The sequence below is a fragment of the Bos taurus genome, chromosome 8 (assembly GCF_002263795.3).
Source record: "Bos taurus isolate L1 Dominette 01449 registration number 42190680 breed Hereford chromosome 8, ARS-UCD2.0, whole genome shotgun sequence".
Classification (NCBI taxonomy): domain Eukaryota; kingdom Metazoa; phylum Chordata; class Mammalia; order Artiodactyla; family Bovidae; genus Bos; species Bos taurus.
Window position 1 is genome coordinate 82,119,072 of NC_037335.1, and position 15,571 is coordinate 82,134,642.

General features: G+C 43.4%; 1 protein-coding gene across 5 annotated transcripts in view; it reads right to left on the reverse strand.

The window, feature by feature from the left end:
- PTCH1 (patched 1) overlaps positions 1–15,571 on the reverse strand; it is a 70,437-nt gene that overhangs the window by 20,944 nt on the left and 33,922 nt on the right. For 4 of the 5 annotated variants that reach the window (XM_024995742.2, XM_005210407.5, XM_010808162.4 and 1 more), the window contains 9 exons: positions 15,352–15,473; positions 14,398–14,545; positions 13,445–13,576; positions 12,864–13,019; positions 12,094–12,192; positions 11,470–11,595; positions 5,692–5,810; positions 3,319–3,721; positions 2,588–2,897 (listed from right to left, as the gene is read on the reverse strand). In XM_024995742.2, coding sequence (XP_024851510.1) covers positions 2,588–2,897; positions 3,319–3,721; positions 5,692–5,810; positions 11,470–11,595; positions 12,094–12,192; positions 12,864–13,019; positions 13,445–13,576; positions 14,398–14,545; positions 15,352–15,473 — 1,615 coding nt within the window. The remainder of the gene's footprint in view (positions 1–2,587; positions 2,898–3,318; positions 3,722–5,691; positions 5,811–11,469; positions 11,596–12,093; positions 12,193–12,863; positions 13,020–13,444; positions 13,577–14,397; positions 14,546–15,351; positions 15,474–15,571) is intronic. The other variant, XM_005210406.5, reaches the window with a different exon arrangement.

The following is a 15,571-nucleotide window of genomic DNA, read 5'->3' on the forward strand; positions in this document are numbered from 1 at the left end:
CAGTTGTTGGATATTTATACTCTGAAGACACCCTCGAGTGAGACAAAGAAAGAAGGATTTGATTTGGGGAGGTCACCCCCCACTGGCTATTTATTTTAGTTCAACTCATCATTGACGCTGCTGGCCCCTACTCGCCATTCACTCTACTGGGGCTTCAGGATGAATGAGAAATAATCACTGACTTCATAGAAAAGCTAAGTTCTTTCATAATTAGTATATTATTTTCTGACTAATTATCAAAAAACTCAAGTAATAAGTTTTGGCCTAAGTGCACACAAATTACAGAATCTTGACACAAAAAAGGAACAGGAATTTGCTTCTTCCCTTGGCTAACGCTTCATATTCCGACACATGCCCTGCAGCAAAGAACTGTGATGTTTCACTTATTTTACAGCAAAACATGAAATTCTGGCTAACTTTTTCATTGAAAATATTTTATACCAGAAATTATTTTCTAGTGTGAAGTTTTGAGTTAATTATCCCTATTGCCAATTTTTCTTTGATATAAGAGCTTAAAAAGAAAATGTTAATCTAAATTTTATTTGTGTAATGAAGTGTGAAATATAAACAAACACCATTTGTGCAATACGGTTTTATCACTAAGGCCACCTCATTTGCATATATGTTTAAAGGTGACATTTGAGATACCTTCTGTATTTCGATTATATATTTTTATGAGTAAACCCCTCCTCCCTTAAAAAGACCACTGGAATGTTGCTAAAGACCTATGGGATTGACATGGTTTTCTAATGGGGGTCCCATCACTTATAACTACCCAAAATGTTCTTAAGGAAAGCGGATTCAAGGACAACTACTTCCTTGGAAGAAATAAATGTTCAAAGACCAAATCAACTACACAAAAGGCCTGAAAAGCATCTAGGCAGCTGGTGGTCCCAGTATCTGGCCTTCTGTGTACAGCGCTCTGCTGGACCTTGGCAGAGTCAGAAGCAGAGATCTGGTCTGGCTGGGACCCAGATCAGGGGCCATGAATGGATCTTACTTGGTCTAGATGGGTGTTGTTCACTTAGCAATGAAAACAGGATTCAAGCACACCTTTTAAAAAGATTCTCAAGTCCAAATGTTTTAGGTCTTTAAAGGGATGAAAGCATGAGGATAATTTATAATACGCTATAAAAAGGTTAGCTTTCTGCACTGCCTGGAGACAATGCCCTGCTGCCTCCTTCCCAAGCTCCGCCTAACATGCCATACTGAGCATCCAAAGGAATGGCCAAAGACACTGGAATCAATTCCACAATAACCCTTCTTCGCTCAGATACTGGCAGTGCTCTGCAGACCTCTTTGTTATTTGTGGCAAGTTATTTGCATGTCTTTGGCCAAAGGGGGAAAAATGAAAAGCAGGGAATCTCTCAACTTTCTGGGTCCTCTTTTGATTCATTATCTGGGGGAAAAAAAAACAACAGCCTCCCATACTACTGTAAAAAATAAGACCTGTAACAAATTTAAGTTAATCTCATAAGCATGTTAAAAAATATTGTTAATGTCATGTAGTCCTCTTTGCCTTCCTGAGAAAGAGCTCAAATGTGATAATACACGCAAGAACAAAATTTTGGGAACATGAGTCAAAGCTAGAATCTGTATTGAACAATTTTCAATCGAATTTACATTGTTTACCATTTCATGCAAAATCACAGGGAAACTGGCTGCTTAATCTTTACATACAAGTGTACTGACTTAAGACCATAAAAGGCATTTAAATCTGTATTTAAACAAGCCTAATTAAGTGGGAAATTAAGACAATCATTTGGATAACTTAAGCCAAAAAATGTTGGGGCCATAATTATTTCGGTAAGAATATTTTTGCTTGAATTGTGTGTATAATTATCTTGATTCTCCACTCCACTTTGCATGTGTCAACACATAATAAATGAACAGATGTTCTTAGAATTACTGAATACATTCATATTCAGTCAACAATTAGGAGCAAATTTAGGCCCTCTTTCTCTCCAGTTTACTACTATTTCCTAGAAATGTTTCTAAGGACAAGGTAAGAAGTGAAGAAAGACATTTTAAAGCAGAATTGATTATTTATGATATACTATCAGATGCGATTGAGCATTTAAGTTTATTTCATATGCCAAGTCAAGAGATAGTCAAAATATGGAATTTTAAATTATATTCTCCAATGATGCAAACTACTGGTGTAGTAAGCTATGATCTGGCAGCGAGTCAGCCTAGAAATTCCATCAACATTTGAATTTCACTTGGTCACCAAACTAACCACTATTCAAAAAAAAAAAAAAAAAAAGAGTACTAGAAGCATCCAGCTCCATATTTTATAACCTACTTTCCCATTTCCTACTGTGTACTCATAAATTCTTACAGAAGTTTCTCAATTGGCTATTTGAATTGTTTGCATTGTTTTACAGGTAAAAACCAGATTTGGGAGCTGCCCCAGAGTCTATATAAGAATTTTAAGCAATCCTTAGAACTCAATGAAACATGTCAGTGTTACATTATGATCTAACACTTGAGTAAAGTGAACAAAGAGAACCTGTGGAAATTGAACACACCAAAGACCAAACGGTGCATGTTCACAAAGGATGAGTGCCCTCCAGCAGCATCTTACCTTGGAGCCAGTCTCTGAAGTAGTGCAGCCACATTTTGGGAAGCTGTTTATTTTCTTCCAGCATGACATACTTCACATTACTGAAACTCTTATGAAGGTCATAAAGTAAGTGCTGGATATTCGGGTAATCTGCTTTCTGAGTGACTATATACATGTTGTAGAAAGAAAAGTATTTGAACTGTGCAGCAATAAAGTCATATTCTCTAGTTTCCCGAGGCACAATGTCTGTAAGATCCAGCCCATCACGCACTCGGGTGGTCCCATAAAGGCTGACCCCCAGCAGGCCCAGGAAAAGGAAGATCACCACGACCTGCAACAGAATAAGGGGCCCGAGATCAGACCCAGAGGAACATAACCGAGCCTCTCTCGACAAAGATGAGCTGTTTGGTTTATACCTCATTCTTACCATAATACTGCCTGGAAATAGCATGTAGGGGTCGTTTTTCCAGAGCAATAAAAACAGAAAATCATGGTAAATGCATTTTAAAACAAGCTCACAAAGTATAACATGTTAAAAATGCAAGGAGTTGATGCAAATTTGAAAGAAACATTTGCCACATATAGATTCATGCCTGTAGAAGATGAGCTCATTAAAATGGCCTCCAGCTCTAAATGGGCTGACTCCTTAGGAGGCCTGAAATGTATCACATCTGAAGAAGCAATCTAATGAATTTCAAAGGCGCCTGCTTTGTTATTTTTTGAAGAATAGAGTCTTCTGTTTTGGTAATTACCTTGGCTTTTGGTTTTAAGAGGAAAGGAGCATAGTGCTTCTCAGCGAAAGATGAAAGTGTCCACCTGGTGCAGGGGGGCTCCAGGCAGTGGAGGCTGGAGTCCGAGAACTGGGAGAGCAGGTCCCTTGTGGAGCTGGTGCTCTCGGGGCTCTGGCAGCTGAGTGTGTCCTGAGCCATGGTGACGGGCTGCACAGAGATCTCGGAGCGTGGCTCGGCAGTGGTGTAGTACACGTGCGTGTGGGGGTCGTACTCTGTGCGAAGCTGTACCGTGGACTGCATGGTGATCTGGGTTTCATGGGCGAAGCCGTGGCTGCTGTAGGGGGGTGGGGGGCTGTAGCGGGTGTTATCGTGAGTCTCTGTGTAGGCCTGGGGTTCAACCTGAATCACTCTGCTGACACAGGGGCTGAAAGAGGGGGAATTATATTGCAGTGGGATACTGAAACAAGGAAACAATGCCTTCATTTTTGTCAATGACTGATTCTACCCACTTTACATAGTTCTGATTTAGGAACAAAACGTTATCACTGAACTCCACAAACATCATCTGGTTTATCTATCTGGACAGAGACATAAGTAAGTCAAAGGGGGCCAAATGGATGCTTGATCCTGAATCTGGCTGACAAAAATCAAGTTACATGCTGATGAACCTTTTTAATGCAGAATTCCTTTAAAAAAAGACTCAAAAACCAAACCACCCAAAGGGTGATACTTTTTCCAGATAGTGGTTTTAAACCATTGTTCTGCCCATAGGGATACAACCCACTCCCAATGATCAGCAACACTGGTGTGTGATAAACAATGACCACTGTATCACAACCTCGGGGCTGTTGAGGATGCTCGAGGGAGGGGAGAGACCCCGTGACTCTGACGTCCTCCTGAGGAAGCACCCTCTGTCTATCATCTCCCCTGTGTCCAGCACACTGTTAACTACACCGTGACTCAGACGTCCTCCCGAGGAAGCACCCTCTGTCTATCATCTCCCGTGTCCAGCACACTGTTAACTACACCGTGACTCTGACGTCCCCCTGAGGAAGCACCCTCTGTCTATCATCTCCCCTGTGTCCAGCACACTGTTAACTACACTGTGACTCAGACGTCCTCCCGAGGAAGCACCCTCTGTCTATCATCTCCCGTGTCCAGCACACTGTTAACTACACCGTGACTCTGACGTCCCCCTGAGGAAGCACCCTCTGTCTATCATCTCCCCTGTGTCCAGCACACTGTTAACTACACCATGACTCTGACGTCCTCCTGAGGAAGCATCCTCTGTCTGTCATCTCCCGTGTCCAGCACACTGTTAACTACACCGTGACTCTGACGTCCCCCTGAGGAAGCATCCTCTGTATATCATCTCCCCTGTGTCCAGCACACTGTTAACTACACCGTGACTCTGACGTCCCCCTGAGGAAGCACCCTCTGTCTATCATCTCCCGTGTCCAGCACACTGTTAACTACACCGTGACTCTGACGTCCCCCTGAGGAAGCACCCTCTGTCTATCATCTCCCCTGTGTCCAGCACACTGTTAACTACACCGTGACTCTGACGTCCCCCTGAGGAAGCACCCTCTGTCTATCATCTCCCCTGTGTCCAGCACACTGTTAACTACACCGTGACTCAGACGTCCTCCCGAGGAAGCACCCTCTGTCTATCATCTCCCGTGTCCAGCACACTGTTAACTACACCGTGACTCTGACGTCCCCCTGAGGAAGCACCCTCTGTCTATCATCTCCCCTGTGTCCAGCACACTGTTAACTACACCATGACTCTGACGTCCTCCTGAGGAAGCATCCTCTGTCTGTCATCTCCCGTGTCCAGCACACTGTTAACTACACCGTGACTCTGACGTCCCCCTGAGGAAGCATCCTCTGTATATCATCTCCCCTGTGTCCAGCACACTGTTAACTACACCGTGACTCTGACGTCCCCCTGAGGAAGCACCCTCTGTCTATCATCTCCCGTGTCCAGCACACTGTTAACTACACCGTGACTCTGACGTCCTCCTGAGGAAGCACCCTCTGTCTATCATCTCCCCTGTGTCCAGCACACTGTTAACTACACCGTGACTCTGACGTCCCCCTGAGGAAGCACCCTCTGTCTATCATCTCCCGTGTCCAGCACACTGTTAACTACACCGTGACTCTGACGTCCCCCTGAGGAAGCACCCTCTGTCTATCATCTCCCCTGTGTCCAGCACACTGTTAACTACACCGTGACTCTGACGTCCCCCTGAGGAAGCACCCTCTGTCTATCATCTCCCCTGTGTCCAGCACACTGTTAACTACACTCCCTTCCAAGTGCACAGACTAAAAAGTTCTCTAAACATTACCACTATGTTCCCAACAAATAAAGGCGACAGAAGACAGAAAATGTACCTTGTGAAACAGCAGAAAATATCCAATCTCCTGTCCTCACGTCGATACAAATCCATGCTGAGAATTGCAGGAAAAATCAGCAGAACCATAGCAAAATTGAACACCACTACTACAGCCGCCTGGGAGAAAAAAAAAAATGTGGAGGTCACTAACACATCTCCTCCCAGTCAGAGGACTGCTTTGAAAAAATAAAGATGCTTTAAACAACATCCTTCTTTTACTTTGTTACTGAGGTATTTAAACCCAAAATAGATGCTGGAATTTCTTATCACTTTGACAGACCATTTGACTGTAATAGGAGGGACTCATCATTTTGATCCTTTCCATCTCTAATAATTCCATGAGTTCATGGGGTACAAACACAGGAACTAAACTAAACTAACATCTTCTAGCAACCTAACCAAACCAAACTGACAAAGGCAGAACAAAGAAAATACTTGTTATTTTACTTTAAGACAAAAAGAAACATTTTCCTCCTAGAATGTTCCTAAGAGTTCACGCAGCCCTGGTTTTACACTTGGAAATTTTATATATAAAGTGGATCGAGTATATCAAAATGTCACCTTTAAAACATGAAATAAAATTTCAAACACATCCCCTGAGGTTTTTAATAGGCACATTCCAAATAGCCTCTGGAGTAGCCTGGGGGTATGTGTGAGCACAGTAACATAAAAGGTCAAGGAGAGTTAAGCAGAAATTCCTGTGTGTGACTCTAGCACGCAGAATAAATAAGTACAGATTCAAAAGTCACTCCATAACCTAGAATAAACATGGGGCTCGATTCTGTAGTGCTTTGGCAAGTCTCCTGCTGACCTAGTAAAAATTATACAATTGGGCTGTTAATAGGGGAAAGTCAACAGAGGACAGTTGAAAGTCTCTCCCATTCACAAAGGCATGGAAAGAAGGAGCACGATGAAAAAATGTGAGTGGAATGCTAAGCAACCAAGAAATCATCAGAAATTTGCTTGAAAAATAAAACCTCTTACGAGGTTTTTCAAAGAACTGCTTAGTTGTAAAACCATCTCAAACTGGGTAAATGTCTCAGGGTGAGAAAAGAAAACTTGATTATAAGTGGTATGAAACACTATCAGAAAACTTCGCAAATGTCTTTGGATAGTAATTTTTGAATTTATGCTTGAGGTGAAATGCAAGCCCAAGTTTTGGAGAGATGCTTTTCAATGATTAATACTCTGTCCAGTCTAGCAACCCACTCCAGTGTTCTTGCCTGGAGAATCCCAGGGATGGCGGAGCCTGGTGGGCTGCCGTCTGTGGGGTCACACAGAGTTGGACACAACTGAAGTGACTTAGTAGCAGCAGTCTATAAAACCAAAAAATAACCAAGAGTCTCCTAAAAATGACCCAATCCCTCTCTTTTTAATCTGCCTTGAAAACTCTTCAACTCAAAATATATGAAACATGTTAACCGGCCACTGTGATAAGGTATTTTAAAGATCTGTCCAATAATATGTTACAAGCAACTCACTATTTTGACTAGAGGATTAATCTAACAGGCAAATAATTTAAAAAGTCAGGGCTCCATATTAGATATGGAAGACACAAAGATAAATAAGACAAAAGTCCCGTTCTCAAGGAAAGACACAGCTAGAAACAAATTACAGTTTAGGCTGATAAATGTAGTAATAAAAGCAGGCCAGAGTTCCAGAGTGGCTCAGAGGAGGGGGAACAAGAAGTTGGGGGTACACATGGGGGTGGGGAGGATGGTCAAGAAAGGTTTCTTGGGAGATGGAGACTACAAAAAAGGGTTTTGGGAAAACCAGGGAGGAAGGATGTGTGGAGGAAATTCAGTAGGTGGTGTCTGAGTTTAGGAGCTATGAAGCACTGCTAAGTTTAAAATTCTGTTAAGAGTTAGAGAAAGGGGCAGGAGTGATGGGAGGTCAGGTAGCTAAGTTACATAGCATCCATCTGATTCCTGCTGCAACCAGGAGGCGACATTAGCCCTGCTGTCATCCCTGTTACCTAATAAAGACCAGTGGTGCAGAGGAAGGCCACCTACCTGAGGTTCCCAGTAAATCGGACTCAGACTCAGGCTTGATGTGTCTGTGTCAGGGGACAGACAATGGTGACCGGTGGGAGAGGGGGTGGCGGGGGGGTAGCACAGGTAGGATTCCTGACCAATCAGAACAGAGGGGAGAATGGGCCTGGTTCTCAAGGGTTTTCCAGGAAACCTCAGCCTTGGGGGTTGGATCCTTTCAGCTTCTCTTTTTATTACAGTCATGCTTAGATCAGGAGTATAATACAATAAGAAACTCTGGGCATCTCATTTTGAATAGAAGTTCCTCGGGATGGGAGCAGAGACTGTGAAAAAACTTCATATACACGAACATGTATACAGGTGGCCTAGATGTTGTGGCCAGAACAGCACTGATGCTTTCTGCAGTGGATGGGGGATGTATCTGATACCAGCCCTCATCCATCCAAGAAATTTGATGGGCATCTTGCTTGGTCTCTTTGTGGTGGAAATGGAACAATGAAAGAAGAAACCCAAGGCAGTCTCCCATCTCAACTTATTGTCCAACAGCTTATTAAATATACAAGTAGGGTATTTTCTGATAAGAAAGTTGTAGAACTCCAATATCCTCTAAAGAGCACCAAAATGGTAAAAACAAACAGCAAGAATTTCTCAGTAAGAGGAGTGTCACCACTAGAGCAAAGAGCAGTTTAAGAAATTTTAGGTAAATCCGAAAAGCTGATTTTATACCAGCTTTTCAGGGGATGATTTTATACCATCAATCAATTCTCATTGCTGTGCCTAAAGGAAACGTCCCATTCCCCTGCAAAGCATCTATGGGTAGCCCCACTGAGACACTTGCAGAGCAGAGAGGAACTGGCCTGCCTAGAGGGGCCCTCATCTAAACCCTCTTACCATCTGGAACAATAAGGCATCCCGTTTCGGGAGTTTTCATTGAAGAACAAATACCATTCAGTTACCAGCAAAACCCTGGTGCACGGCATTGGTTCTCAAAGAATTATAGACAGTGCCACTGCTTTCTGGTATAGAGGTGGCATTTGGACAGATGGTAAAGACTGACAAAGAGGTTTCTTTGGGGAAAAAAATCTATTTATTTTGACAAGGTTACACAATTGAAAAAACTTGACAGGGAAAAATTCTAAATGTCGGTTTATTACTGGACAAAACTGTTTTGTATATGTCCCTTTAGACATATGCTTAACCTATAGCATCCTGAATATACAAATACAAATGAATAACCAAAGTTTCAACTTAACATGGTTACTAAAGGAAAGATAAATTATATAATGGTCAATTTCAAATGTCAATACATTTTAAAGGGAACCAAGCATAAAATGTCTGATGGCTACTGCAAAAATCATGGCATGCTTTTTTTCCTTACATTTTCCATCTTTTTTTTTTTTTTTACAGAGAATGAACCAGTATCACAGGAGGCCATTTTTTAATAAATGAAGATTCCTAGAAGCTGCAGATGCAGTTTTCTAGATACTCCAGTACCCTGGAATAGAAGTGCAAAACCAACAGCATTCAATTCATCTCAGTAAGGTGCTTACCTTAGGAGAACTTAGCGAACTGGATTTTCTAAAAGACGTAAGGAAAACTCATGTAGCTTTTCAGACCACCACACCATAGGATATCATTAAAGGAGAGTATGCCTTGATGAATCATCAGTTTGTACTGAGAGAGAACAGGAGAAAATGAGAGAGAGGGACAAGAAGAAAAGAAGGAGTGTGAGGCAGCCAGAACAGCGAGGGAAAAGGCAGGCAGAGAAGGACAGAGGCAAGAGGGAGGGCCCACTGTTAAAAGACTCTAGAGCAGTTTCTCAGGGCCAGGATCTGCTGTATACAAGAGCAGGCTATCAACGGGTGGTGCACACATGTACACCTGTGCAAAAGGCGTCCTACAACTTCAGCTGTACCAAAAAATACTAATAATTAGTGGGCATCTGTTATTTACCTTTCGTATTACTGAGCAGTTAGATGTATTTTCATTTTCCTTGAATTCTGGTCCCACTTTCAGATTTAACTTTGTTCATTTACTCACTCACTACTTCTATATTTTTTATATATTTATAATAAAAACTTAACCTTTTTCAGTATTTCTCTTTTGGGGGTTCTGGTGGTCAGAGTGATGGGTACAAAATTTTACACCAAATGTTAAACAAGTGTAGTGTCCACAGCTAGTAAGATCACTAGTTGCTTAGGCTTATATAGGTGATTAGTGAAAAAAGATTCACATTGGAAGGTTAAAAAAGAGCTGAGTGTGTTAATAAAAATATAAATATAAACCTAATCTATGATTTGTCAATTTCTTCTCCTGGTCACAATCCTTAGAACCTTTTGGTCATTAAAAGGAGCAAAGCAGCATGAATAAAGCTGGATGGATGTTAACAAAAGTTTAAAAAGTGGCAATAAAATGTTTCTTTTAAAAACCTGGCCATCTCATGAGTTACTACTGCATTGTAAGACACAGAGAGAAAGGAAAGTCACTGTTTCTTTAATCTTTCTGGGACAACAGTTGAAGCTTTGAAATTTGAATTTAATTCACAAAACCTCAATAATATCCTTGAGGAAGACCATGTCACAAACTGGTCAAGTAGCCTTCTTTATCTGCTGTGTTGACCAATTTCAGGATGTCCCATGAGTTTCAAGCAGCTGAAGAGCAATGCCCATACTATAGCTGCATCCCCAGTTGAGGGAACTCTTCATTCTTACAACTCAGCTGGCTCCTTGGCACAATATCTCAGAGGCCTCTAGGTGTGAAAGGGCCTGGTTTGGAAGGAGCAGAACAAAGAGGGACAAACTTGCATAAGAAAGGGAGAGGAATTCTGAGTTTTTTGGGGCAGCTTAAGAATGGCGTAGGGAACCAAAAGGAAAGAGAAGAGGGACCAGGAGAGACTGTGGGGTTATCCAAGGAAGGAAAGGTAGCAAACAAGGGACCAAGGAACTCCCCCAGGCAGAGACTGGCCAGTATCTCCTCACCTGCTGAAGTATCTCATGATCAGTTTTAGGTTCTTGCCTAGCCTGGGCTATACTGCAACCTCATCCCATGTCAGTGAGTCTGCTTTGTGCAGTGGCTTTGTGTTGGGGGTTGCTTTAGGGAAATCAGGGCTTTCCTGGTGGCTCAGAAGGTAAAGAATCTGCCCACAATGGAGGAGGAGACCCGGGTTCAATCCCTGGGTCAGGAAGATCTCCTGGAAGAAAGCATGGCTACTCACTCCAGTTTTCTTGCTTGGAGAATCCCATGGACAGAGGAGCTGGCGGGCTACAGTCCACAGGGTCACAAAGAGTAAAACACGTCTTAGTGACTAATACTTTCTCCACTTTCATTCAGGGAAATCAAGAGAGGGTGGCCAGCAGGGGAGGGCAGTCGAGCACAGAATTTAGAAGCAGGGGTGATTAAGAACTGGCCGCACCAGGGACCAATCCAAGGGCTCCTGTTCATCTGGAGCAGGGGTTTCTAGGCATCCCACAGAGTGGCCTGGTACCATTTTGTTTAACTCTAAAGAAAAGGGCGCATCCCTAAGGCAGTAGGTTATGAGGATGCCCAGGCCTCAGGGCTTTGGAGCTACAGGGCTTGAAAGGAAAAGAAAGAACCCTAGAACTTTGTCTCACAGGGAGTGCCAGCATCACTGTTTAAAGAAGCATCCACCCCGGAAGACAGAGCCCCAAACACTGGCCTGCTTCTTTACTTCATGGTGGTAGAACCGTAAGCACATCAGTGGAGAAAAGGAGACGTGGGAGGCTCACTGTGAGCAGTGCTCACAGACCCGGTCCCTGGAGACGCACCTGCAGGGAGAACGCCCGCAGAGCGGGAATTGGGATCAACGCGGCCATGAAGAAGGCTGTGACGTTGCTGATGGAGGTGAGGGCCACACTGGCTCCCGTGCGCTTGAGGCACTCCCCGGTCCTGTCCTGAGAAAGAGAAACCACAGTGCTGGGAGCTGCAAGGTGGGGCCTCAGACCACATGTTGTCTGAACAATTAACAATTCAAAATAAGTGGCAAAACAAGAGAACTAGTATTTTACAATGCTTATGTGAGGGGACATTTCTGCCTTTCTCTCTAACACCAACACTGAAAACCTATCTATAGGCACATGTTGTTCATGGTCATTTCTACCCAAAGCACAACGCTGCAAGATAATGATTTAAGTAAATTTTTAATATGATTAAAAAGGGGCAAGGAGAAATGAGAATAAGGTGACCAAAAAACTCAAAAAGACAAATGTGCGTACTGGAACAAGTGTCCTAAGATTCTTATAACTTACTTATTTACAGGCAGTAATGTATCTTCTGACTTGGGACTAAAATAGTTACTGGGCCAGACTGAGAAAAGGGAAAGGACAAACACTCAAGGAACACAGAGGGATTTCTGCTTTCCTCAACACTTTCTTCTTTTGTTTTTGTATTACCTCAAAAGGAATTCTTTTATTCTGTCCCGTTTCACTAAATGCATGCGCCAGAAGAAAGACATCATCCACACCAACACCAAGAGCGAGAAACGGCAAAACCTGCAGTGGAAACACAGCACAGTGACATTAGACAAATGAGGGCCAACTCTGGGAATCCTAAAGCTATTTAAAACATTGCCACCAGCACCCCTAACAGTTGCCCAATGGACAGCTTTCATGAACTCATGTGAAAAATCTACTTTTATCTGATAGTTAAATCCCCATATGTAGAAGTTGTAGCTCACAGTAGATCTTGTACATTCCTAAGTTCCATGTATAATAATTTTTTTAAGTTATAAATGAAACAGAATCTAACTCATTTAAAGCAGTGGTTCTCAGAGCGTGAGCCCTAGACCAGCACTGATAGGAGCTGGCTAGCTGCCCCCACCCTAGATGGGCTGCATTAGAAACTCTGGCGATGGGGCCCAGCAATTAGGTTGCACAAGCCCTCCAGGTGATGCTAATGCACATTCAAGATTAAGACCCACTGCTCGAATGCATGATATAAATTCTACTAATAAATGAGGCATCTCTGACTAATCAACAAGCCCATTCGGACCTGCCCACTGTCAAGTGGTCCATTGAGAGACAGCACTCTCTGAGGAATGGGGCATCCAAGCGAAAAAGGACTGGAAGACCCTTGAGGTGACACGGACACACAGGAGGCCGACTAGGCCAAGCCTGGAGAGGGGCGTTTGTCAACAACAGCGGATGGATGGCTCCTTTGGTACCTGAGTTGTTGCAGCGTTAAAGGAAATCCCGATCAGCGAGCACAGGCCCAATCCTGCAGCCACTGACAGCGCAACCAACAGGACGCCAGCCAGCCCCACGGCACCCTGGGACCTGGAGCAGTCCCAGCGCAGCATGGTTAAACAGGCATAGGCAAGCTGCGAGCAGAACAGTTGGGGCAGGGGCGGGGGAGGTGAGGGAATGACGGGGGATCGGAGGGTGGGGAGAGGGAGGGGGAGACACAAAACAAAAGCCAAACATTAGAATGTGTAGAGATTCTAATGTTTTCCCCCACCCATCACCCCAAATCAAAAGGTAGAACTTATTACATCCCAACAACAACGAAAATTTACATTACAGACATCACACGAAATGGTACAAGTCAAAGATGGGCAACCGCAAATGGTACTAAATGCTTTACATGACCACTTTTTAAACCGTTATGAAGCTGAGCTCTCACTGTCTTGGATGCACGTGTGTGTTAAGAGCAGTTAAAAAGCAGGGGCAGTCATGAAGAGGTAGAAACTGAAAAACAAAACCAACCCCCTCCTCCCCTGAAGAAGTGAACTGACTGTTTTGTTACCATCAGTAAATAGCCGCTGGCCACTCGGATGACGCTGACATCAGAGAAGGACTTGAGGATGTCATCCAGGGTCGTCGTGGTAAAGGAAAGCACCTTCTGAGTGGAGTTCTGAGCAACACTCTGATGAACCACCTGTGGTCACAATGCAAGGACAAATTCCCAGATGGGATTTAAGCTGCAATGAGCTTCAAGAGCACGGACTTCAAGTGACATGTCCCCTTTGCCTAACCCCCACTACTTTTGGATGCCTTAAAAAGAGTTCTACACGATTGGTATTTGGACTTGGATTAATATGAAATGACCTGGGCCCAAGACACTGAAGGCTATTGCTAATCAAGTGAGAACGTGGAGCTGCAGTAAGCTCTGTAATTGAAGTTCACTCTGAGAGCTCTATTTACTCTGCATCTAAGACTGCTATTCTCCTCTCCATAACTCCACAACTGATCTGCGGGTCCATCAGTTCCCCACTAATCCAAAACAACTCATTCTTATGGGCACTCCTCCCGCCCCCTTTCATTTGCTGGCCACTTTTAAAAGGTCACATGCAGCTCAGTGGAGGTCACTGCTTGGGAAACAAAGGCCAGCTCCTGTCACATGACCTAACCAAGGGGACTGCAGCTGTGAACAGATTCTATGCCTTGCTAATGTTTTCCAGATACCTTTTCTTGCTAACCAAGTGTTTTTTTAAACTCTGTTATGCTTCAGCTCTGGGGTTCACAACTGGTTCCTCACAATGTTTCAGGGCATTGCAGTTAGAATTAGCATCACCCAGTTAGGAAGATTTTCAGTAGAGAAAAGGAAAAAGGTCTCATCCCACCAGATTCCCAGAATTACAATCTACTATGAAAATAAATGCGAGTGTAAACAATGTTTTAAAAACATGAAAAGGAAGTACTCAGTAACTAAAGGGTCTGTACTAAGATTCAAAGGGCATCAGAACACCAGCCATTTACCTCCACGTACGTCCTTTGCCAAGCCTCCAGGATGGCTGCTGCCTTGTCCTCGTTCCAGTTGATGTGCGAGACATACTCATAACCCTTGAAGTGTTCATACATTTGCTTGGGAGTCATTAACTGAAACATGGTCTGCAGAGCATGGGCACTGTGACGGGGTGGAAAAGCCACAACATGAGCATCCCCAGGGAGCAGCTCTCACTGTGCAAAATCCCCACCCAGCACCCTTGACTCACCACAGCCATCCTGTCCTACGTGAGCACATGTTTCCATTAAAATGGGACCTGGATGGTTATTTTATTTAATAGATTGATGTACCATATTAAAGGTGTAACCTTACAAACCTTTTACAGATATACCCCCAAATTAAATTAATAGGCAATTTCCTTTCTCAGTTTCTATCCAACGCAACAGGAAGGGTAGGGGAGTAGATAGCTTGACCAGATATGCTGGGCTCAGCGTTGCATGCTTGCTTGTGCAGAAACCCCAGACGACAGCTCTCTCGAGGGAGAAATCTCAGACGGAGTGCCTGACACTTGACGGAGCAGAGTCCACAAGTGCACAGAGGATAATTCTCATCTAGCCGTCAGTTGTTGGTCTTTCCTTTTAACAGTCTGTGACAGAGTTCAGCTCGTATCACTTAACTCCACATGGTACGACCAATCCCTCTTGCCTACTTTATATTCTCCCCAATTTTCTACGTAGTAGGTAGATCTTCTAAAACTCTACAATCACTCACTATGGTCTTGATGAAAATCAGAAACCTGTTTTTGAAAAGTTCCCCAGAAGGTGATTTTTGAGCTGGTCTGGTCACTAATATTTTCTAATATTCGAATACACCAGACAGCTAGCTAGGATAACAGTTAAGAATTAATACAAACACACTTGCAGATGTCAGAAGAGAAGTGGTTTCTGAGGAGAGGACAGAGAATAGGCGGCTTGGTGGTGGATTACCTGACAAGCTTCCCAGTGCTGTTCTTGACTGTGCCACCCACAATCAGTTCCTCCTGCCAGTGCATATACTTTCTGGATAATCCATGACACCCACCATTCAAAACAAGGGCCATATCAAGAGGCTAAAATAAAAAGACAGCCACATAATTACAGGAATTAGTAGGCAGGTCACATGCCTTGTTAAAATCCAGTGCATTAAGGGCTTGTTTGTTTCAGTGAG